General features: G+C 38.7%; 1 protein-coding gene across 5 annotated transcripts in view; it reads left to right on the top strand.

Moving 5' to 3' along the window:
• The first annotated feature begins 1,227 nt into the window (after positions 1 to 1,227).
• Positions 1,228 to 26,167, top strand: part of LOC114137745 (attractin-like protein 1) — a 324,777-nt gene continuing 299,837 nt past the window's right edge. For 2 of the 5 annotated variants that reach the window (XR_003594084.1, XM_028006551.1), the window contains exon 1: positions 1,238 to 2,334. Coding sequence is in view for 3 of the 5 variants with exons in the window: in XM_028006551.1 (XP_027862352.1) it covers positions 2,108 to 2,334 (227 nt within the window). In the remaining 2 variants the exon portion in view is untranslated. Of the gene's footprint in view, positions 2,335 to 26,167 lie in introns of all 5 variants that reach the window. The other 3 variants (XR_003594085.1, XM_028006550.1, XM_028006549.1) reach the window with 3 other exon arrangements.

Genomic DNA, 26,167 nt, shown 5'->3' with positions numbered 1-26,167 from the left:
TTTTTCACAGATTATCCATCTTCTAACAAAATGTCATGACATGGTCACAGTTTTAACAAATATTTAAAAAACACATTCATAAAAACTACATACAGCAGCTTTAAATGTATCTGCCATATTAATCAAAAATAATTAACATCCAAGCTTTGTATTCATAAGAAGTAAATATGTTTCAACATATAAGGCAGATGGATACATTTTAATGTATTAGACATGTGTTAATTTGAGACACTGGTTAAAGATTTAGATTTATTTTCTTTTTTAAGCAGAAGTGCATCTCGGAACAATTAGAATATCATGAAAAGAAAAAATTTGTACCTCATTTCAAAAGATGAAACTATATTTTGTATAGAAATGAACATTTCAGAAACTTGACATTTCAAAATGTTCATATTTTCAAAAGTTCACATTTTCTGAGAAACTGAATTTTGGGTCTTCATTATTGCTAAACCATAATTGTCAGATTCAAATATCCCATGCATGACAATAATCATTAAAATGACAAGAAACAAAAGCTTTGAATATTTCATTCTGTTAAGTGAATCTATATAAGCTACGAGTTTCACTTCCTGAAATGAGAGGCACAATATTAAACTTTTCACCATATTCTAAAGTTTTAGATGTATTTGTAAATGTAAGCGGGACTTTTAGTGAATGTTTAATGTAGATTTTAAAAATCGTAAGGTCTGGTGCTGAGGGAAATTTAGAGTTTGTTCTTGTTTCTAAATCTTAGTGGTTTGTAGTTTAGACAATCTCTAGGAAAACATTTAACTTTTGAATGAACTCGAACAATATAGTCCAATACTTCATGTTTCAATAAAATATTTAAGAATTACCTTCATAAATCATTATGATGACAATAAGATGGATTTTTTTTACTATATATTTTTGACTTTATAAAATTAAGAAGTCCATATTGGACAAATCCAAGCATTTAAAAAACAGTTATTACTTTTTACAATCCATGTTATCAAATCATGTTGATGTCCAATCATTTCCCCCATCTTAGATTAGTTTTCTAAAACATATCTAATTTACGTTTTTCAACAAATATATTTGTTTTCATGTTTTAATTTTGTATATTCCAAACGTTTATTTAAGATCTCCCCCCGCAGTTATGTATCATTTTTAACATCTGTCATTTATGTATTTATTTATTTTTTTTATTTTCACTTTCACTAAAACATTTTTCTCTAACTACATTTCCATACAACTTCATTTTGCATGTTCAAAACCTTTTGTCAGATGTTTTTATTCATTTGCCTTTTGGACTAAGCATCTGGATTTAACTGCAAATTGTTTAGTCAATCATATAACTATGCATTCAGACATCCGTCCTTACTATGGTGACTCTTTATCACCTCTGCGATCTGTCAATGCTTCAGGTGTGTGAAACCAGGCCAGTGATGCCGCTGCAGGCGTTTGTCACCAGCTTTGTCTCTGCCTCCTTAAAAGGGACCTGCCCCTTTAACCGCGTGCCGTGGTCGTACTGCTAATGCTCGCTCTGGGGGTTTTGTGTAGGACTCCCCCCACCCCCATCCCAACCCCAGCTGTGGAGCTATCACACAGCGGAGCGAGGGGAAGCTCCGGACGGCAGCAGGAGCCGCGGCTGTCGCGTCCACCCGCCGCAGATCGGAGCCCAAGTCTTTGTTAGCAGATGAGTTGCAGCGCAGGGCGATGAGATCTCGCTTGGATGTTAATTTCCAACGCGAAGAGCGCTTCATCCTTCCGGGGCTGTGTGTTTACTTCCTGACGCAGGATTCTTCGCCGCAGCTGAAGTTTTCTGGAAGACTTAAAAATGCAGAAAATGAATTTTCTTGTATGTTTATTTGCTGCTCGGAACGAATTGTTCCAGGTGGAGACGCATCAGTAGTGTTTTCTAACTGCTTCCATCAAAGTTTCTTGCCGTGTTCTGCCCACCTCCCCCAGCTTCAACCCACGCCGCTCAGCATGTTCTGACAGCCCGCAAGTAATAGTTATCTCCAGGCTCCTTCTTCATCGGGGTTACAGGTAGGGCAACCTGAGCCGACCCGCCTCACTGCTGATCCCCGCGGATCAGCTCCGGGAAAGCGGCAGCCTGTGTTGAGCTCAGCGCGCTCCCATCATCATGGATCCCGCTGGATGTAAACATCTACCCGCCTGGGCCAGGTCATCATCTGGGCTGTGGAAAACATATCTGGGATTACTGGTGCTGCTTCATCTGGTGCTTCACGCCGGGGCTTCGTCGGCGCCCTGCGATAAGAGCTGTTTTTCAGGGAAGTGTGTCAACGGGAGCTGCGTGTGTGACCACGGCTGGGTCGGAGATCAGTGTCAGCACTGCCAGGGAAGATTCAAGTAAGCCCCAATGCCTCACTTTGTAGACTTTAAAAGTTCTGCTTTCATCTTTTACCTAATCATTACTTTTTGTTTTGTATCTGTCTATGAAAACTGGGTATTCACTATGCCATGCACAGGGGCGCCAGACTAGAGGGGTGCCAAATGTTGGTGGGAAAATTGTTTCTAAAATTTTCAGTATTTTAAAGCTGTTGTTAATGTGTGAATAATATCAATAAGAGTAGCAAGACACTGAATAGGTGACAATAAAGGGGGCATATGCCTCAGAGAGTATTACTCCCATAGAGATATGATGGGTAACTAGTGCCACATCAAAACAAAGATAAAGTATCTTAATGTACCCTTAATATATTATTACTATTTAACTGGATGCTGGTAATCTATTATCTGTGCATGAAAGCAGCACTTACTCTTAGTCAATGAACACAACAAGCAGGCGGGACATGCGTTAAAAAATGACAATATTTGTTGTGACAACAGAAACTGTCAGATTGCTGACAGATTGACAGGACTCTCAACATCATAGATTTAGGCACCAATTTGACTTCAATGTACTGGATGGTAAATGAATAAATACTGTGTTCAGATATTTTTTATGACATTTTCCACAGTATGTCATGTTTTACTTTCAGATTTGGGTAAACACAAACTGTGTTTATTTTATGTCGCCTAACATAACACATTTGTCCATGTTGTAATTCCATACTTTTCCACATTCCTCAATCATTTCTGGGTGATTTTAAAGTCTAAATACAAAACTTCATAGATGATACCAATGCCAGATAATTTTAGTGCTCTGACTTGAAATATTGAACAAAGGAAGAAAACAAGACGAAAGGAACAAAGAAATTTAATCTCTCCATCTCGTTGTAATCTATTGATGACAATGACAAATAAATCTTATCTTCTTAAATTTAGTAAGCAATGAAGGAAGGTTTGAGCAACAACTTATGGATTTATTGGATTTACTAAGTATCAATGGATGGACTGACAGATCAACAGATGGATGAGATGTGTAAGGAGGAATGGATGGGTTGATAGCTGGTGAAATGGATGGATAGACAATAGAAGGGAGGAATGGATAGAGGAACGAATAGATGATAGATGGATGGATGGATGTTAGCAGGGAGAATCATATGGGTGAAGTTTTAGAAACTGAAAGGGGAAGTTAATAACAGTGTGGAGTTTTGTCAGTAAGACTTTTCATTCTGTGTAAGGTCGATGGCAAAAAATATTGTATCTGCAGGTAAAGGTGCTTTCCTGTCTGAAGACCTGAATTAAATGGGTCCTTCCAGATATTTCTCAGCAGACCATTGTTACTCAAATAAAAAAAGTTAATTAGAGGCTGGAGCATATATAAAGAAGTCCTGAAATTGATTGGCTGCTGAGCTAAATTGATTTCAGATGGTTTAAAATGGTAAACAACACCAGACACACGTTGAAGATAATGGAAAACTATTTCTTGAATAGACTGAGCTGAGGATTATGGGAAACATTCAGTTAATGATCAGCTTTAGAGTGATCAGAGAGGTTCTACAGTTATTTGACAAGAAGACGCTAATGTTAAGCCTAGCGATTGGCCAGACGTCCCCGAAATGTCCCAATCTAGAAAAACTCATACGAGAAAACATTCTGTAGACAGATGAAGACATTATTGTTCTGTTTTGGTTGATGTTGAGAATTTTGTTCATCAACCCTAAACATGATTTAGTTTGAGAGTATAGTAGTAGTTGAAGAGAAGAGATCCAGTTGTTCAAGACATACTGTTCTTGATATTGGTTATCAACTCCATTCTTCTCGCTGCTGGTGCACCAGTTGTACACTGCTTGTACAACTGGATTATTGTTTTTACCCGCCTGATAACCATTTTCTACTTTTTGTAGAATGATAATGTTAAACAATTTCTTTCACTTCTGACACGGATATCTGAGGTTAAGTATCGGCCAATACTGATCCGATACAGAAAAACAACTGAATCGACTTAAAATGTTTCTTTTAAAAAAAAAAACCCCAAAAAACCTATACATGAATGTACTGAATTACAAATTTGGTAACTCTGCACCAGTATAGCACTTAAATCCACCAACAGCTTCACAAGCTTTATCAAATATGTAAAAACAACTTTAATTTGTCAAGTCTGTGAAATTAGTAGTAGAACAGCCAATGTACGGTAATGTAAATAATAAAGAAACTGAAACTGACTAACTTGGTCAAACATGTACAAATAAACTGCAGCAAGCTTTCCTTCAAATGATGCAGAAAGTGCAATTAAGAAATCTGAAAATAATGGAAAATAAATAATGATGTCGCTCAGAAACAAAGCGCAGAATTAGACTGAATAGATTTGACCTTACCGATCAGGGACATTGTCACTGATACTGAAAAACAATCTACATTGAGTATCGGGACCGATACTGACCAGTCCATATATCTGTTTTTTCTAAATGCACTGCTATGATTTCTCACACAACTAATGTAATTTTTAAGCAGAAAAGTTGCTGGTTGTTTCATCTTTTCCTGACCAGTCTGGTTGGTGCTGCTGTATCTCACAAACACAATGTGTTTGCTTCCAGTTAAGCTTTTCTTCTTGTTAGAAAACCTGCTGCTGCTACAGGAAGAAATGTTGTACTTTCTCTCTAAGTGAGAGAACAACTCAGACAATTAAATCCTGTTCTAACTCTTTCTCTGTCTGTGGCCTTATTCACCGCTCACATACTCCAGGGAGGAAGAGGTTACCTTGTCACCTCACTTACAGCCTGCTCTGCACAAACATGCAGGAAGTCATGGCAGCACTTCAGTCTGAGCTTTTCTCTCTGGAGGATTGCATCGATTTATTTCCCTCTTCTTTTTTTTTTTTTTTGGTCTGTGTGATTGTTTGGATAGAGGCAGACAACAGATAACAGCTGTAGGCTGAGTGACAGTCAATACAACAGGGATGCTTTTGTTCTGGTGTCTGCACAGTGGCCCGTTACTCTGCCTTAACACTGAGCGCTTCTTAAATGCTCTGAGTTCTCCTGAAGTCGAAGAATAGCTGTGCTATTAAACACTTCTCCAACAATCAAGTCTTCATTTTCAAGCTTTTTATTGTTTGTACAAAAACAGTTTTTGACTATTTAGGTGGTTAAAAACATTACAAACATGACTGGAAAAATCAAGACAACGTTTTTTGTCAGAAAATTTACCTTTTTATTACTGGTAAAGGTGAAAAAAGTGTTTCCATTATGGATTTGTGATGTAAACCAATTTTGATACAGCTAAAATAACCACCCCATTCTAGAGCTAAAACTTTTTAGCAAAAATTGTATATATTTTTTAATTAGTGAATTTCCATTAAACGCATTTATTTTTGAAATGTCCAATTGCACAATTCCATGGTCAATGGAAATGCTGCCAGTGTGGGTACGTCTACAATTTTTTCCCTCTAGAAAGTTTATTTTTCAGGAACCTCAACGACACAAAACCAAACACTGATATTTTCCTGTTGTTCTCCTTCAGCCATGAATGTAAAGAGTCATGTTAAAAGATGTTTCATTCCTGAAAACCTGACCATTTTTGGAGCATTTAGTTAGCAAAAATGTTTTTACCGTCTGCTTATTGAAGACAATGGCATCATTTCATACGACCCATCTGCCCTTTTCATTTCATCGCCAACTGATACAGGAATGCAACTTCTCCAGGTTGTCCTGGAGTTTCCTTTCTAAAGAGTCTCCATCCATCCATCCGTCCGTCCGTCCGTCCGCTTCTCCGGGGTCAGGTTGCGGGGGTAGCACTTCAGAAGGGAGGCCCAGACTTCCCTCTCCCCGGCCACTTCTTCCAGCTCTTCCGGGGAAATCCCAAGGCGTTCCCAGGCCAGCCGAGAAACATAGTCCCTCCAGCGTGTCCTGGGTCTTCCCCGGGGCCTCCTCCCGGTGGGATGTGCCCGGAACACCTCACCAGGGAGGCGTCCAGGAGGCATCCTGACCAGATACCCGAGCCACCTCACCTGGCTCCTCTCCATGTGAAGGAGCAGCGGCTCTACTCTGAGTCCCTCCCGGATGACTGAGATTCTCACCCTATCTCTAAGGGAGAGCCCAGCCACCCTACGGAGAAAATCCATTTAGGCCGCTTGTATCCGCGATCTCGTTCTTTCGGTCATGACCCAAAGCTCATGACCATAGATGAGGGTGGGAACGTAGATCGACTGGTAAATCGAGAGCTTCGCTTTTTGGCTCAGCTCTCTCTTCACCACGACGGACCGATACAGCGCCCGCTTGACGGCAGACGCTGCGCCAATCCGCCTGTCGATCTCCCGCTCCCTCCCCGCCTGAGATACTTGAACTCCTCCACTTGGGGCAGGACACCACCCCTGACCCGGAGAAGGCACTCTACCCTTTTCTGGCTCAAGACCATGGCCTCGGATTTGGAGGCACTGATCCTCATCCTGGCCGCTTCACACTTGGCTGCGAACCACTCCAGCGAGAGCTGCAGATCACGACCTGATGAAGCCAAAAGGACCACATCATCCGCAAAAAGCAGAGATGAGATCCTAAGGCCACCAAAACGGATCCCTTCAACACCTTGGCTGCGCCTAGAAATTCTGTCCATAAAAGCAATGAACAGAATCAGTGACAAAGGGCAGCCCTGGCGGAGTCCAACTCTCACCGGAAACGAGCCCGACTTACTGCCGGCAATGCGGATCAGACTCTGACACCGGTCATACAGGGACCTGACAGCCCGTATCAAAGGGCCTGGTACCCCATACTCCCGGAGAACCCCCCACAGGGCTCCCTGAGGGACATGGTCGAACGCCTTCTCCAAGTCCACAAAACACATGTAGACTGGTTGGGCGAACTCCCATGCACCCCCCAGGACCCTGCCGAGGTTGTAGAGCTGGTCCAGTGTTCCACGACCAGGACGAAAACCACACTGCTCTTCCTGAATCCGAGGTTCGACTATCTGACGGACCCTCCTCTCCAGGACCCCTGAATAGACCTTGCCAGGGAGGCTGGAGGGTGTGCTCCAATTATAGAGGGGTCACACTCTTAAGCCTCCCTGGCAAGGAGTCCCAACCATTTGTGTCTTTTTAATATTGCAAACATTCTTCTAAAAAGGGTTAACCAGGCAGAAAATCATTATGTTTAGAAAGAATATCATTAAAAAGTCTGAAGTATTGATGGAGAGCCACTTTAAAAATGTATTTAATTTAAAAAGCGGATCTGAGAGGAACCAGTAAGGCATGAAGGCTAACTCTGGATCTTTACTGTATGTTACTTTGGCAGCAGCCAGTGTTCGCCTGAGGAAAGTAGAGTTGGCTGGTGAAAGTCGATTCATGGTATGTTAGTAACCACTGCTGCTCCTCAGGCTTTTTAACTTTCTCCAGATTCTGATTCGCTCCTATTCAAGAAATAACATTTGAGACATTTTTTTTTATTATTATTGATCTTGGAACATCAAGATAACTGTGATTTTAATCAGTTTGTCAGGAGAAAACTACACTTTCAAGATGTATATGGACTTTATTGTTGTAAAGCAGCCTTTTAAATCATAACAAGTAGGTTAAGGTTTGACTCTTTCATGGTGAGTAAATCTGCTCCCTTTGACCACTTTTGTATTTTTTTTAGCTTAAAAGTAATTGTCATGACAAAAAATTAACAGAAGATTTTGGCTTCGAATTCATGGTGTGTTTTTTTTGTTATTTTTGAGCTAGATAGATCTTTTAAGGGTTTACAACTGTTCACATTTTCCACATGTTATTTCAAAACTAAAACTTCAATGTATGTCAAAAACAAAATAGAACATATAAGCAAATAAATGTGATGTTAAAGCAAAAATGATTCAGTTACAATGTAGTTTTCTAATATTTCTTTCAATTAATATATGAAAAGTGTGGCAAGCATATAAATTCACATTGTTTATTCTGATACCCCCCAAAAAGAACGGGTTTGAGCTGATGGGATGAACGCAGTCTTTCAGCTCATAAACAAAGGGAAGTAATCAGGCAAATATGCTAGCCTGTCCCCTGTTCAGACCAGTAAATATTTTCAGAGTGATATTAGAGAAGAATCCAGCAACGCACTGTGCACCTCAGCAGATGTAGATAAATCTATTTTCCGAATGTTTAGCTTGAACGAACCCTCAGCATTAATCTCACTTTGTCTCCTGAATGCAGAGTGCAGGTAGTCAGAAACGCTGGAGGCAACAGCAAGCGAGCTGAAGCTTGATCAAACATTCGTAGTCATTATCTCCCAACAGAAATCCAGAGATCTGGAAAAGGACAGATTCTAATCAGTAGAGAAGAAAAAGACAAAGAAATTGAAAAGTTGGAGTTTTTCGCTTCAATATATGCTAAACAAAACAACAAAGCATCCACAGCATGAGATCCGTGTAGTGAAAACTGCACAATTTTTGGTCAGTGTGTGGATTAAAGTAATATCCCCCTTTCATCCTAAAGAAATTCAGCAAATTAATTTTATTCCCAAAATGGGATTATAGTTTTGGATTAAAGTAGTCCACTTCCTGACTGATTTAATCTGATATTAATACTGTGAGCGCTGAAAATCCCTCTCTGTGATATTGGAATCCATTATAGTTACCAGCTCCCCTCATATGTCAAAGACTCTTTCTGTAAAGTTTTCTATACCTTATACCTTATATATACTAAAAGCAACCAGTCTTTTAGGAAATACTCATTCACTATATGATAGATTGGAGTTGGTGTTGCATAATTTCTAGGGATGCAACTATTGATTATTTTTCTAATCAATTACTGTATCAGTTATTCTGACGATTAATTGGATAAGAAAATGGCAAATTCTACAGATTTTTTATTTAACCACCTTTTTATACAACATTAGGAATACATTAATAATAATAAAAAATATTGCCTAAATGCAATATAGCAGAATTCCTTTAGTAAATGTGAACTGGGTTAAGATAAAACTGTCACTTGAAGAGTTTAGGCTAAGACATATTTACAGACAAAGGTGTTTTTATTTTAAATTAAAAAAATTCTTGTACATTCTTGGTTAAATTAGAACTCTGAAGATGTTGGGTTATTTTTTTAGTAAATGGTCTTTTTTGAGTTTGAGCTCTCCGGTCAACAATTAATTGATTATTAAATTAGTTTAGATTTGTTTCAATAATTGATTAATTACAATTAGTCCAATTAATCACATAATATCCAACTTATAAATTCAGCCCTAATAATATTTGCTTAATATGAATATTGTTGAATATTGCTACAATGACTGCAGTTTATGCAATCATTATAGCCTAACAACAATGGCATTGATTTAAAACATCAGGTATGAGGCTCTTTTATTTTTAGAACATCTAAACTTTTATGAATTCTCAAAGAAATGGTTATTACAAGCTTAAAAGCAATAATTCAAGTCAGGGCCTGTATTTCAGTTACACAGAGGCCATATTTGAAAGGAAACCTTAAACATTTTGAAACTAAACCAGTTTTGCCAAAGTGTTCAAAATTTCATTTAGTTCAGATAAAAAACACTTTAAACATTCAGTTGTCTTTACAATAAAGTACTTCTGTGAGAAACCATAACAAGTTTGTGTACATCGAACCTGCTTGGATTAATGAAAAGAACCAGAGAAAAGTAAGAGCAGAACAAATTTTTAAGAGAAAGACCAGCAGAGAGCTTTTTGACATCAGAGTCATCATCTGCTAACACGGCCTTCATCCTACCATTTCACTCTGTGTGGGGGGGTGTTTGTGTGTGTATTTAAGCCTCCAGCAGCGCCCGGAGACGGCGCCGCGGCTTGTACACACCATGCGGTGCCAAGTTGTGGTGTGTGTGCTAGCGTTAGCATGAGTGTGTGTGGGAGGGAGGAGCACCACACTGCCATCTGTCCAGTGTGAGTTAATCCTGCCATGATAAGAGTGAGAGCAAGGTCAACACACACATGTGCACGCCCACACACAGATACACAGTTGGATTGGTAGGTGTGTTACATGAATAATATTCCCCCATGTGTTTCTCCCTGAGGCATTGGCATCTTTAAAATCAGAGGAAAGATTTTTCTATTCTGACGTCTCTGGGCTGTTTCTGCAGAAGCTTCGGTGTTCTGTCAATTTCTAACATTATTTTTAGTTTATTGAAGCAGATCTTATTCTGCTTCAATAAACAGTAATCAGTATTTGTGTTTTTGCTTTAAATGCAGCAGAAACCTGGTCACAAATCCTGAGGGATTTTTCTAAACATTAGATGTTTTAAAATGCTGACATTCTCCTTGATTTTTTTTTTTGTCTTATGAAATCATATGCATTTACATTAATTCTTTGTACCACATCCATTTTTCAAATGAAATTTTTTTCTGAAATTGTTTTATGTACTTATATTGCAGAATAAAGTGTTTTATTATCATTAGTTTTGCCTTGTTAGTTTTTACTGTCATTAATACAGGTCATTTTGACGTTTGGCGAACATTGTCTGCCAATGCTTAGTGAATGTTTGCAGCTAGACGTCAAAATGAAATGACTTTAAACACCCAGCAGACCTTCAGCTTAACCTCTAGCAAACCATCCAGGCAGCGATCACAGCGTCCGCCAGACGTGGAAGGTTTTATTTTGACGTCCGCTGAGTGTTTCTCAAAAGTTTGCTGAATATTCATGGCAACTTTCAGGGGACGTCTGAGTGGTCATGGAAACCTCTTGGTGAATGAAAATGAATGATAAAATAAAATTTTTGTTTTAAGTGCAGTTGATTAGTCAATACTTTGTAGAAACTACAAAGTTGTCAAGTTCAAAGTACTCATGGTTCATCATTTTGTATTTTTACAGATAAAAATGGCAAATATTGTAAAATGTTTTATTTTATGTATTTATTTTTGTATTCTTTGCAGTTCCAAAAAAAGCTGCGCAGTCACCATTAACATTTGTTCAAATTAACAATTTTGTTTAAAAGATTTCAGTAAATCCAGAGGATATGCCAGTATGCTTCTCCCACTGCTTTAAATCAAATATGCATTTTCATTGTTAACTTGCCACAGTTCAGAGCTTCATCAAATCAGAGCAATAGAGATCAGTTTTCTCTCCAGTTCAGAGGATGTAAAATTAGATTTTTTGCACTTTGTTAGAAGAGTTTAACATTTATTTGAAACTCAAACTTCCATACACAGGCAAACTTTTTTTTACTAAGTGACATAAAACAGTGGAGTTTAACTGTGTTTTGGTCTTTTCTGAGTTCTCATGCTGTTCTGATGCTTGGGTACAAAACGTACAGGCGATGTTGAAGAATTAGGTGACCTCTGAATGTTCTGGGTTTATTTGTAAAATTGATGAAACTCAAGCATCCTTTATCTTCCACATCACAATTATGTGGTACTTTGTGTCAGTCTGTTGAATACAATCTAAAACAAAAACAAAGGATAGTAATTTAAATTTTTCATAGAAGACATTCACTTCAGGTTATATGACACATATTTTCCTAACTTCTTCTGGTTTGATGTAGACGTGTGTATATCACAGCTACTGGATCTAGACAGACAACAAGCCCAATAGGTAGAAACTAGAGTAAAAACAGATTCAACAGCCATCCCTAAACAGGTTGATGCTCCAAACCGCTCTTCAGTTCTGCCTTTTTCTCTCCTCCTCTGTCTTACATAAACACACAGGAAGACGGGACTGAGTGGAGAGCCTACCACAAATATTATGTCTGAGATGGAGGAAAAAAAAAAAAGTTAAACTGCATGAGTAAACAAGAAGACACAAACAATGTGGACTCTGCTCTCTGCAAACACACCCACCTTCCATATGCTCACAGTCCCACAAAAAAGACAAATACACAGAAACTCCAGATACACACAGGAATAACAGCACAAATACATACAAAAATACATTTTGGAACCAATTTGAGATTTTTTTAATATAAGAAAAAGTCTTTAAAGTGTGTTTTTGTGTGGATTACCCGGTATGGACAGTCACAGAGTGCTCTGATGGAGAAAAATGGGAGAGAGAGGAAGAAAAAAAAACAGAGGTCTAAATCCAATGAACCCTGCTGGAAAATAACTGGCGTGTCAGCAGAGGATGTAAGGATCAGTAAGTCCTGACTGACCACCCCCACACACGCATGTTTGCAAATCTTTGTGGGGACTTTCCATTGACTTCCATTAATTTCTACAGCCTAAACCTTACCCTTATCCTTACCTTAACCCTTACATTACATACCTAACCCTATCCCTAACCAAAACTCAATTCACACCTTAGTCCTAAATCTAACCCCTGTCCCAAAAGCATTGTTTCCCCTTGTGGGGACCAGGCTTCGGTCCCCACAAGGAGCAGTTAGTCCCTACAACATAGTATGTGTCAGGAAAATGTTCCCAAGGTATTACAAACAAATGCTCACACACACACACACCCCATGCCTACACCACTGCTAATGAGAAATAAGCTCATACTCACTCAGGCGTCTCTTTGAACTTGGGTTCATGTATCACACTCTATATTGCAAATTGAGGTTGTTTTCACAGCTGATAGTCCCTTAGACTCAGTTCAATTTGAGACTTCTACATTTTCAGCTGGTGCAGTTCACTTTAATGTTGCACCAAGTCAAACAAACCAAGCCCTTTGAAAACGTGTTCCCCTTCTCACTTGTTGGGGTGTTGCACCAAGAACCACTGAAGGAAACGAGATGAAATCACTGAAGAAGACACTGAGCTCAACTTCCTTCTAAACAAAATGTAAATAGAAATTTAGTAGCTTCAGATTTTAGTGATTGTAAATTTCTTTTTTGTCTTTGGTAAAAGACAATGAGCCGTTTCTCCTCCTAGCGCTAGACACGCGTTTTGTTTTGGTTGTATATACCCAAAATGCCCTCCGCTGTGGTCTACTTCCTGCTTTTGGAGTGGTCTCCAGTCCTCTTGGCATTCACATATGCATTCAAACTGAACCAAAGATCATTTCAACCAAACCCAGACCAAGTTATGGAGGACAGATTTCACATTTTTGATCTGCATCAGATTGATTCTTGTCTCTCCAACAGACCCGTAGTTTCTAGGCAGACAGACTAGAGTTCGATTAAAACGGACTGAACCAGGCTGCTGTTAATCTAAAGACTCGAACCGAAGCACAACTTCTAGAAATGTAAAAATCTTCATTATAATTTGTCAGAAAACAGGGAGTGGGTAATTCAAAGTCCTCATAAACTGCAACTGATATGATTTTTCTGTTTTTGAAAAGTACAGTTTTAAATCACACAGCCAATAAAAATATGTTTTAAAAGCAACAGAGAAACAAGAACATCAGTTGTTCTTGTTGAATGGCACTCTTTGTAACCTGTAAAGCAGTGGCCCCCAATCCCCGGGCTGCGGACCAATTGGTACCAGGCCGCGCAAGAAATAATTAAATAATTCCGTTTTATGTGTTGAGTGTGGAGGATCTTTTATTTTGAAAATCCTTTAACCGGATTCTGTCAGTTACGTCTTGTGCGCCAACATTGAGCCCACAAGCAGCAGAATGAGTTAGAAACAGCAGCAACAGCATTGGTGTCGGTCGTCTCGACGCGCCGCCCTCGGTCCGCAGCAAATATGCGAAATCTCGACTGGTCTACGGTACTAAAAAGGTTGGGGACCACTGCTCTAAAGGATGAACATATGTGAACAGTTCTTACGCTTTAATATATACAATATGTTTAGTTTTCGTTGGCAATATGAACTGAGATGTTAATGGTCATTACAAGAAATATGCAAAGAATGCAGCCTTCGGATGTGTGCCTGCTGCTCTGTCCAGTCTAAATCAGGTCAGATGATGTCAGCATTACATTAGTTTATTGTCACATTCATCATTTTAGCACACCACACACTACATAACCTGGAAAAATGTAACTGACCTTTAGGGTGTAGCAATTCCTTGAGGTCACCAGTTGATTCACATGAACGAGACAAATATATTGGCAATATATTTAAATAGTTAATTGCTTACAAATTACAAACGTTGTTCTAAGTGATCACTTTAAAGTAATCCGGTGGAGGCTTAAATAGCCCATATACTGTGTTGTGTTTTTATGCTATACTGTCTAAAGTGCTGAAAATGCTATTTTTAAGATTCCATAAAAGTGACAAAGCTCAAACAGTTTTAAAGACTAAACATTCACTGATTAGATTTAATTAGTCTTAAGTATCTTCTATTCTGATCTGGAGGTGATCCGATGCAGCCCACTCTCTGAAAAACTGCACAAGTAATGCTCAATGTAATAAAAGCTGATCTCCATGGGCTGCAAGTCATCTTTCTTCTGATGTTCAACAAGCCAACCTCTGCCACCCTTGATATTTATTGTTATGATCTGACCCCCTTCCTTCCCTTTGTTTTTATGAGATTGTGTGTTCGGTGGGTTTGGTGTTATGTAAAACCGTCCCATAATACAAGTGAGAGGCTGACACGGGGATTTTACTCCACAAAGCGACTCACTGCTGTCCCACAAAACACAACAACATTTTAACACACAACACATGTGATGGAGCTCTCTGTCTCTAACAATCCCCCACACAGACACACCCCCACACACATATTAGTGCTGGCTTTAGGACACTGTGTGTAATCAGCTTGTGGCCTGGCTTGGTGAAAACTGTAATAACAGTGTCCTGTTGTCCTGTTAATGGTTCTGTTTCTGCATGGAGGACACACACGATGTGCAGCATTGTTTTATCAGGATGCAGAAAACACAAAACCCTCTTTCTCCATCAAAACCCTGTAAAACCCAGTGTTCAATACGACAATGTCTGTATTTCAAACCAAAAACTGTACAAATGTTGATTTTTCTTCTGGTTTTTCAAACCAGTCTTAGAGATCGGAGCCTTTGTTCAGTCTCTGAATCTTTTTGGCCAGGAGACAACACAAAATACCACAACTTAAAAAACCTTGGCTGAATATGACTCACCATCAGATTAATCCAAAACAAAGTAATATGAGTGATCATCAAAATGTGCACATATGTAATTTTTGTGCAACCCTTGTACAAAATGCAAAAGAATTTGATATTAGGTTTTGTAAAAGTATATTAACTATTTAAAAAAAATGTGAACACCTATTTTTATTTCCATAGTACTCCCACAAAACTATTGAATTGGGTGAACATTATTTTTCTTTCATGTTTTTCTGTCTGGATTTGCAGAATTATAGAAAATCCACAAACTGGCTGACTTATTACGATTTAGAAAGCAAACTTCTTTTCTGATATTATTCTGCTCATAGGTTGCAAGTGTTTCAGTCCCTCATCATTAAGGCTTTAAACAGCACCAGCAATACACCTAGAAGGTATTTTTAAAATTGAAAACGTATGTAAAACAGCAACTAATCCATCTGTTGACATCAGAGATCAGCTGGCCCTAGTGTGAAGACCCCTTCACCTTTCATGTCTGTGTGTTTGTGTGTAAGCTTTTCAGTGTGAACGGTGCAGCCGTCATCTCTGGGTTGTCTGGTTATCTGTCACAGAGCAGTATCCAGCTGTTATCTTCTGTTTATTTTATCATATTTAAGCAGAATATTTGACAGATCAACACAGAATACAGTGATCTCCTGCCTATTCGCAGTTCAGTATTCATGAATTCACCCATTGATGGATTTTTCTGTGGAATGTAATTCCAAACTACTTGTGGAAAATCCAGCTGCTAATGGATTTTTTAAAGTTTTTTATTTTGTAGAGCATATCTGAAATATTTGAAAGATAATGTAGCATGAGAAGCTAAGATACAGAGGCAAATTTCTACTTACATGCTATTGGCTGGGGTTTTCAAAGCAACCAATCCAGGAGCGTCATTCATTTTACCTGCCACTGTTTGGCTCCTGTGTCTACAGTACACACAGTACACCCGACATCTACATCTACAGTACGAAGTACTATAGATGTTAGTTTCTTCAATAGCGCTAAGATGGCTTCCACTGCGCATATTGATACATATTAAGATATGTTTGGTGTTTGTACTATTAAAATAAGCGGTTTTAAGTGTGTTTAGAAATAATCTAAAGTGTTTGCAGATTTCACCTATTAGAAGGTTGTAATCCCTAACCGCTGTGAAAACTGGGGACTCACTGCAAGGCGGAATTATGAAGGAACAAAACAAATAGTTTCCATTGACCATCAATGTTCTAAAGATCATTAACATCTATTTTTGCTTTCTCTTTTTTCAAACTAACTCACACTGAGGTCAGACCTGTAGAATAATAATTGAAAAAAAAGCAGTCAAAGAGAACTTCCCTGACAACATGAAGAGGCTAAATGATCAGAAAAACCAAAAGGGTTACAAACCATTCATAGGCATTAGGAATGTGGTAAACCTTCACCTGCAGTGCTAATCTGATTAATTAAAGTCCCTTTGCCAAAATTCCTCCTCAAGGTTGTAAAATAAAATCGCTGAACTGCAAATGCTTGATGCCAGTTCTTGATGCTGCACAAGTAGTTGCTAGCTTTGATAATTCCGTCATCATTTTTCTCCCTTAATTAATGAATCGCTGTCATTTGAAAACGGCATTTTGAGTTTACTCTGGTTACCTTTGTCTAATATTAATACTTGATGATCTAACACAATCAAGTTCCTTCTAACTCATCAAGAACATGAATATCCAGTAGATTCTGGGAAAGCTGGGAATTCTTCCTTGACCTGTTATCTCTGCTACCTGACCATGAATGGACGAATGGATGGATGGACAGATGCCATATTCATAATTCACTATTCAGCTGTTAGTCGATAATGGATCTAAATGTGAATGTTGAGAATCAATAAAGAGTCATTAAGCTTTTGTAGACCAGAAGCTCTTCCTATTTGCTTGCAGTCAGTTCAGACAAGCTCTGATTGTTCACATTTAAATCTTTGTCTGGAAATTACATGACATGAAGAAACATACCCAAATCTCTCACTTTTTGAATGCATTCCGAGTTAAACTATGAAGAGTAAACAGATCATGAGGCTTTTGAATTTGCTAAGTGCCAATAAATTGCTTGCCAACACTGTAAGAACATCTTCATTCTGTAGTTTCTATTCACTGCAGCAACTAAAGTACAGTTTTTTTTCTTAAAGGGCAGAGCAGGAGCCTGTGAATAATAATAAAAAAAAAACAACTGAGGAAATCAATGAGTTGATTTCAAAGCGGTATCAGGCCGAACAAAAGCGGGCAGACCATTAGAGAATCAATACATCAAACTCACTAAGGGAGAGAAGAATAGCTCCATCACAGATAGAGGAGTTACAGAACAGAGAACACAAGACTCCAATCAGTAAATGTCCTAACAGGAGAAAGCTGCCTGGGAGTGTTGTCAGAGACTGAGGCGAATCTTAAAACCTCCTGTCGGGGTGAATCAAGGACAAACACTAAGGCATAAAAGCACTCACCGTGGGTGACGAGAAAAGCTTGAGTTGAAAGTCACAAAGTCCCAGTTGGACATTGAACAGAGAAAATTACAAATTACAGTCCTTTAATGGCACAGATAAAACAGCTAACAGAACATGGCCAGCCATTTTATACAGTAGATAAAAGCTCTATAAATTCAATGGTTCTATGTGAGAACATAGTGAATGTTCATCAGTAAACTAGAATATGGTTTTTCTAAATGGGAAGGAAAGAAGCATATCAACATCTTAAAAAGCATGAATATGTATTGTCCCTTACCTTCTGAGAAAATACACACAACACCACACAACATTTTGCCTGTTTTGGACTGACCAGAACACCTTCGTCTACATGGTCGCTGGGTCTCCTACCTGGGTTGAGGCAAATTAATCAGGGCTATGTCCCTTCATGCCATTGTTTAAAGGTTTGACAGAAAATACCAGGGGACACCCTAAAGAGATTGGAAAAACTTTACATATTCTTCAATAGCCTGTGAGTTTTACCAACATATTAAAGCCAAGACGCACCGCTTTTGTCCGACTCTTCATACTTCAATTTGGTTTTATTCCTGACACACAGGCTCTGAGTCAGTGGTCCGTCTACAGACCACCGAACTCACAAGATCGAGTATTCGTGGGAGAGAATGTATCAGAAATACTGACAGAATAAACCCAAGACAGTCAAACTTTCATTTTATTCTGCACCTCTGACCTCTTTACCATGGGTAGTACACAACGTTTCTGCTAATAAAAGATTTTAGCTTGTATCGTCTATCTTAGTTGGACAATTGAAGACGAAGTTGCAGGGAATCGTCAGTGGTCTGCAATTGTGTCCAATTCCTACGTGCATCATCCAACACTATATTCCATCAGGTCTGATGCCAGCAGTGTTTTTTTTTTTCCAGAATTTTTTTTTTTTTTTCAGTTCTAAGGGGGAGCTAAGCATTTTACTGAGGGTGCTAGGACAGATCTTTTTTTCCCTTTAGTTATCAACACACACGCATTAATATTATTTTGTGAACTGTCAGACAAAGCTTCTGCATGTTAGTGTGCCCTCTAAAGCCTTGTTCACATGGCACAATTTTAAATCTTTTGCAACAATTTTCCCCTTACGACAATCTTAGAACGTTCCGAGTTCTAATATTGTTGCTGCGATAATCGTAACCGATCATCCTAGTGTAAATCTGGCATATTCAACATGTTGGGTTGTATTGGCCCGATTATCTCAGCGTGTGGGGTTTTTCCTGACTGGGAGCGAGAATGCAGCCTGTTGAATGTGACAGGTAGCCAATCAGAAAGCGCAGTGACATAAGCACAGGGAAAATTCCCAAACTGCTGATATGGCTCAACCGAGAGTCCGGTGGAAACAACATGTATGTTCATTGAGCATTTCGTACAAGAAATAACAGAAATGATAAAGAGAGGAGTTGGAGGGAAATTGCTACAGCAGTTGATAAACCTGGTAACTTTTCAGCTATCTGTTGTGGTGTTGCTATATTGAAATAGTGAAAATTAAGCAGCATCAGACATAGCTCAGTTTCAGTACTCTCTTTACTCTCCTCTTCTCCACATGACATATTTTGCTACATATATATTCAGAGCTCCCCCTTCTGTCCTTTTCATGCAATAACAGAACATGACACTATCCATCATTAATGTGACATAAATAGGTCAAAAAGATAAGGCTGTTCTTTCAGCAAGGGCTTGACGCTGACACTACCTCACTTAAAATTAGTCTACAAACTATCACTATTGCTTTTACATCATCATCCGTGTTTATTTATCCGAGGGTTTTACAGGATTTTCCTGTGGAATCGGGATGTTCGTGAGTGGAATCAGTTCCTGTGTGGTGTGTGGCTCTTGCCGTGCGGCTGGACACACGAACCGATCGAATCTGTTGTACTACATTTATCGTCTCGTGTGGGGTAACTGAGGTTTGGAAAATTGGCCGAACATTCTTAAATTGTGCCATGTGAACCAGACTTAAGACTCCCAAGCTCTACTCCTCTCATCTCGTCCACCACCCTAACGCTCTTTGACTCTTTTCACTATCGTAACGTTTACCTATCCCTTCAAAATAAGATACAGATGCGCCACAAAAACGAACTTTTTACTTTCATGAAAATTTTAACCCAATAATGACAAATCAATTGGATCCCTGCACTTTTTCTCTGCACAGACTGTCCCATCTGGGAGTGATGGGAAACAATGACATGCAAGGTGTTGCTTATGCACAGGGTGCTTGGTCTCTAAGTAGCAGTTTGAAGGCTTCATTGCCTCATTATCGAGCCGGTCGCCGTATATCATGCAGAGCTTGGAATATGGGGATCTACCGGGATAAATCAATTCTCCTGTCTCAGGGCCTTTTCCCCTTCCCAAAAAAGCCTTCTTAAGATATCTGATCTGTTTCTTACTCATTTTGCTACTTGTGGCTCAATGTTGGCGGCCAAGATGCAACCGAGAGAATCCGGTTAAAGGATTTTCAAAATAAAATATCCTCCAGACTCAGATAATATATGAAACGGTGTTACATTCGGCTTAAAGCAGAACTTACAAATACACACAAGGGAGATCTGTCCCAGGAATCAGGTAAGGTATGCTACACCATTAATTTGAAAAAAATAAATAAATAAATACCCAATCACTCAATAAGAAATAAGTTGATCCTTAGCAACAATGATTTATTCAAAAAGAATTACAATACTACGAAATAATAATAGTTATCTTGATAGATAGATCGATAACCACATTCCCTCAAAAAATAATTATGGTCACTCGGTTTGAATCAGCAAAAGACCTAATTAATTAAATGTCCAATATTTCCCATCCTTTTTTCAAAGAGATTATTGTCCACAAAGCAGTTCCATATCCTCGAAAAATAAACAAAGTCCTGGAAGTATTTCCCCAAGTCCCGATCCAAAATGAAAAATCCTAACGTCCAAACCCCTCCCCAAAAAGATATGAAAAAAGAGTGGTACCACCAAAAATCCCCAAAAAGAAAGTACAGTCCAGATCTCACCGGGAGCGTTTCTCCTTCCCCTCGGTGGCGTCCTCTCGCACTGGCGGCGTCCACTTGCACCGGGCGCCGTTTCCTGGGTGCAAACTCCGATCCAGTTCCTAAAATACTATCTGTGGCACGGGGCGATCTTTGATAGCTGTTTTTTATGTCTTTCCTTTGATTTTTACTAGTTTTAAACGTTCAGACAAGTCAAAACTCCCGCTGCACAGATCCCACGGTGAGCGTCTTCCTCCCCGCTTGCGCCTCTTGCGCCGACGCACACGCCCCTTTTTAATTACTAATTTGTTTCACTCACACCTGAAAACATCAGGATTTACCCGAAATCAGTTATAAACAGTGGAAATTGGAATACTTTTTAACAATGAAATCACAGCAACTGTTCTACACGACAGGTTGATACATTTACTTTTTAATGTATTTATTTAGGAAAAAACAAACATAGTGGTTATGTTACAACGGAAACATTTAATTATCTCTTGTGCAGCCCAGTACCAACTGGTCTACGGCTCGGGGGTTGAGGACGACTGTCATAGACGACTGAAACAGCTAACTTAGCAACTGACTGTTATAACCCGACTCGGATGGCCTCAACAAAAAATAGGGAGGACATGGCAACCAGTAAAATATTTAGTCCTTCAGAGGCATTTATTAAAAGTTACTGTCTAAGGAATAATGAGCGGCAGCCCAAGATGTGTTTCCAGCGCGTGCACCCTCAGCCTGGTCCTCTCCCAGTCATGGACCCGGTTAGCCCCCACAGGTCTCTGCTCCCAACTCCCACAATGTGTCAAGCAATCTGCCGGCACCGCCTCTTGATCTGACAGGGCCTGGTACTCGGATGGGCCCTGGATCTTCTCTGGGGCTGGTCCTTGCCGTCTGCGCCTGCCTCTTCTCATGAGTGGAACGGCGCTCCTTAAATACAATCCCGGTGGCCACATAATCAGAGGCACCTCCCACAATCAAGGACCTGAATTGACAAACAACTTACCGGCCACACAGCAGGGCCGTCACACTGACCCATACCTCTTGAAGTGTTGATCAAATTACTGACTTTGACTGAATTCACACCACATGATTAATGTCACTGTGTCATAAACAGCATTTCCATTTAAACCGGAGCAGCCTTAAAAACGTACAGAAGACGAGACGTTAATAATTTTTTTCCGATACATGCTAGGCTACATGACGGCTTGGCATTGTTTCCATGCCATAACGCTACCGTCTCCATAATTTGGTATTTGATATCCTTTTAATCATACTTACTTATAAAGTATATGAACGTTAATCTTTTTACTTACTATAAAATGTTCGCTGCAAATCCGTGGTTACACCAAGAGTTGCCAGCCATTATGATTGATGGGTGCTATCCATCACGCATCTTTTCTTGTTAAAATAAAATGATAAGCTTGGTTTTGACACTTGTCTGTTTGTCCTGCCGACCGCACAGCATCTTGTGACCATTTTACTGCGAAATCAACTAAATAAAAATTATATTAGGCTACCACATGTACGTATTTTGACAGACTTTACAGCAGCACCTAAGTTTGACATCCATCATGGTGGACAGAGCGACATCACGTGCAAAGGGTCATATTGTCATATTTGTTTTGTTTTGTCTTTTTAAATTAACTTGTGTTTATTTAATTGCCTAATTAACCGCTATCGGGCTTGATTTGACTTCCAATAAGTGTCCCAATGATAAACAATGGTATGCTTACTACTAGTTACCTTTGTGCTGACTAACAGATGGTAGTTTGCTATGATAAACACTGTCAATATTGTCAATGTCAGTTCATATATATATAAGGGATGTACACTTTCTGACGCCAGTTGGTCAGTTACTCACAAATGCCCTGGAATGATCGGGGGAGGATTGCTTTAAGTCTGCATGGGGGCGGAGCCAGCATCATGTCAATTGTTTCCTGGAAGTGACAATGCCCTTCAAATCCTCTTGTGGGATGTTTTTTTTTAAACTCAGTATATAATAATTTATTTTTATTTTGTGTCTTTTGATGAAAATGCCACAACTACATATAAGTAATGTTAAATTAGATGAAAAAAAAATCTAATATTTTCTGGGGGTGCTATGGGAGAACTGTGACTTTTCTAGGGGGAGCTATAGTACCCCCTGACAGTGCCAGACTATATCTGCTATATCTATATCTGCACTATAGGCACAGTTCCAATCCGGTGCATCTTGCCATTGTTTGAAGGTTTGACTGAAAACACCAGAGGAGACCCAAAAGATTTTACTATAAATTTTCACAAGTTGAGGAAATTAAGGAAATACAACTGAACAATAAAAACCAAATACTTTGTGAATATTACATAAATTAAAGTTTAAAGAAAACCAGTGTAGCAACTTATGAGTAAAGTAATACGTTACACCAGTGGTGTCCAAAGTTGGTCCTCAAAGGCCGGCATCCTACATGTTTTATCTCTCTCCCTGGTGGTAGTAACAACCTTTTCAGCAATGTCAGTGTTCTTCTTAGGCCTTCTAATTAGGCCACCTGATCCAGGTGTGTTAAACCAGGGAGAGAACTAAAACATGAAGGATGCCGGCCCTTCAGGACCCACTTTGGGCACCACTGTGTTACATCAACTGTGAAGCATAGAATTGTAAACATCATGATTTGGAATACTTTGCGGGCTGCAAATTGCGGGAGTTGTACATGATCAACTTACCAACACAAAATTAAGTCTGTAACACAGAATGCTTAAGGGGAAATGTCAGGCAACCATTAGCCATAAAATGGCGCAAATTGAAATTAAGAAAATGAATTTGCTTAATGGAAACCTGCCAATTTCAAAGTCAACCTTTTTGATAGAATGTGGTGTTTTTTTGGCCATATTGATATAGATTTATTTCTCAAAGCTGCAATTGAAATACTTTTTTTAACATCACATGAGTCACATGAGCTGGCATAAAAACTATAAAGTATCAGGAAGATGTTGGTTTTTGTATTTTTCAGACAATGTTCAGCTGGATCCATCAGAGCTCGCACAGCATCACAATTCATAAAAAGTTGTGTGTCGTTCCAACGTGTTGAATCCATAATGCTTCTGGAAAATCACTGATCCGGGTTTGATAGGACCAGGGCCTGGATCTTGGCCATGGACCAGGATCCTGGCTTTGACTTTGGATCCTTCTTGCGGCTAGAAGTCGGATCTCACTGAAGTTATTTCAGCCAAATGGCAAAAAGGGGTTGTGGTGTACTTTTTTCCGTTAATATATACATTTCTATTATTTTGGTTGAGTAAAACAATGTTAATGTTTGTCAATTAAAATGAATTAAATCCCTGACTTCCCTATTATAGCTATAATTAGCAATAATAATACTGTTAATTATTTAGCATATTGCTAAATAATTTGTTTGGAACTAAATACTTTGAGGTTTTAACTTGGTAACTAAATACAGTAGTTTGTGGCTAAATATTTAGCTTGAAGCTAATTATGTCATTTGCTAAATATTTAGTATGAAACTTGATATCTCATTGCATAAATATTTCTTTAAGTGTGTTTAATAAAAGACAGCATATTAAAATAAATTAAATCAATATTTATTCAGACGAAATATGTCAATCTTTGGACATTTCAAAAACTGAATGTCTCAGAGTTTCTCATGTACTTTCACATGACTGTATATATAAATCCCATCTGGTCTGGAAATGTTGAGTCATTACCCCTGAATGAACAGGAGGGAATGACTGAGGCCATCTTACAGTATTAAATGATCAAGTTGAATTTTATGGATTTAAGTTTGAATTATTTTTATATGTCTGGCTCTGTGTAAGCAATTTTATAGCTTCTATTTTAAAAAAGCCATTTTCCTCAAAACAAAGACCAGCTCAGCATGGCACAAAGTTGAAAACAAGTGTGTAGAGTGATGATCAATGGCTCAGGAATGAAAACAGCTGAGTTAAACAAAACCATGTGTCTCTTCTGTTGCCCACACTGATGTAATTCTCAGCTGAGTAAGAATTATGATTATGTGTTCTTCATGTAGGTGACTTACCAAGCTGTTCTGGAGTCTGGGAATCAGAGACAGTTTTTGAACAGCCGAGCAGATCCAGCAGGGATATTTCAGCGTGTCAGATCAGCCTGGAGCTCCGTTTTCCTCTCTGCTTCATGAGGACCTGACAGCTTTCTGTGGCTTCGTTATGTAATTCAGTCAGGCAGGGAGACAGCCAGGGACTTACAGTACACTGTCTCCACGCGTTACTACTCTTACTCCTTAAAAGCAGCCACAAGTGTAATATGATTTTTCTTCTCAGAGCAATCAAAAGCCGTTAAATCTTAAACTTTGTGATGCATTAGCTGTAGCAGAAGCTGTACATAGTGACGCCGCAGAAGGCACAAATTCAGGGTTTTCTGTCAAATAAAAAAAAAGGCAAATGGCTTTTGTGAAATATAACTGGAATACATGTAAATTATTCTAAAGTTGTCTCTTATGAGGTGCTGTTTTTAAAGTTGTACAGTCAAAAATGAACAGCAGTTTAGCTTCCATGCCTTTCAGAAAAGAAAAAAAAGTGGGGGTCCATTTTTCAAACTCGTATTTTCACTGTTATTCATTTAGAAATGCCAGTTTTGTACTCAACATTTAATTAGCAAGCTAAATATCTAGACAAATGAAATATTTAGCTTGAAAGTAAATATTTAGTTAGCAAGCTAAACATTTATCTTGAAGTTACAGCTTCAGTGTTTATTCATTTATTAATTAATTAAACTAAACCTTAAACAAAGGGTTTAGTTTCAAACTAAATATTTAGCTTGCCAACTTAGCTTGCTATTGTTTGAACATCACCTAGAATCTTGTTAAATTAAAAGATGTTTTTGTTCTTTGTTCAAAATATAAAGTATTACTCACAAGAGGCATTGCCTGTACTAAACTAGGCTAAACATGCTTGCATAGATTAATTTTATGTTGTTTTAGTTATGTTTGCTAATTAAATAACTAGAGCAGAGTGAAATGCAGACTTACAGGAAGATTAGAAGTTTGTCGGAGTTCAGAGTTTTATGACTAAAGATGTAATAAGTGCTCTTCTTCAGACAGACAGTATAAATAAACAGTGAGTAATAACAGAAGTGTGGCAAGTTTAAAGGTGAGACAGTGAACCTGAAAGAGGAGATTTGTTCCCGAACTCCCCAAAGAGATAGAATTCTCTGTCTGTCTGCCCTTCTTGTTCTTTTTTCTGTCCATTTATCGGTCCCTCCTTGGAGCACCTGTCTTCTGTACACTATCAATTATTCAACAGGAGCAATGAATATTTTACATGGTGCTGGTCTCTTCCTCCATACCTCATGCTTTCGTTCCTGTCTCTGTTTATTTCCTTGGTCAGTCAAACCCCACACACTCCCATACCCTTCTTTATCATCCTCTACCTCTAATAACCTTTTGGATACTTGCTAAATATTTATGCAGTCCCCCATGGAGGGGTTTCTCTAAAAATGTGGGTCTTTTGTCTTTTTACTTGAAGTCTTGGAGTCCCTATGCATCATTT

Source organism: Xiphophorus couchianus, chromosome 22 (genome assembly GCF_001444195.1).
Source record: "Xiphophorus couchianus chromosome 22, X_couchianus-1.0, whole genome shotgun sequence".
NCBI classification, from domain to species: domain Eukaryota; kingdom Metazoa; phylum Chordata; class Actinopteri; order Cyprinodontiformes; family Poeciliidae; genus Xiphophorus; species Xiphophorus couchianus.
The sequence above is the reverse complement of the archived record's forward strand: the minus strand, read 5'-3'. Positions and strand labels throughout refer to the sequence as shown.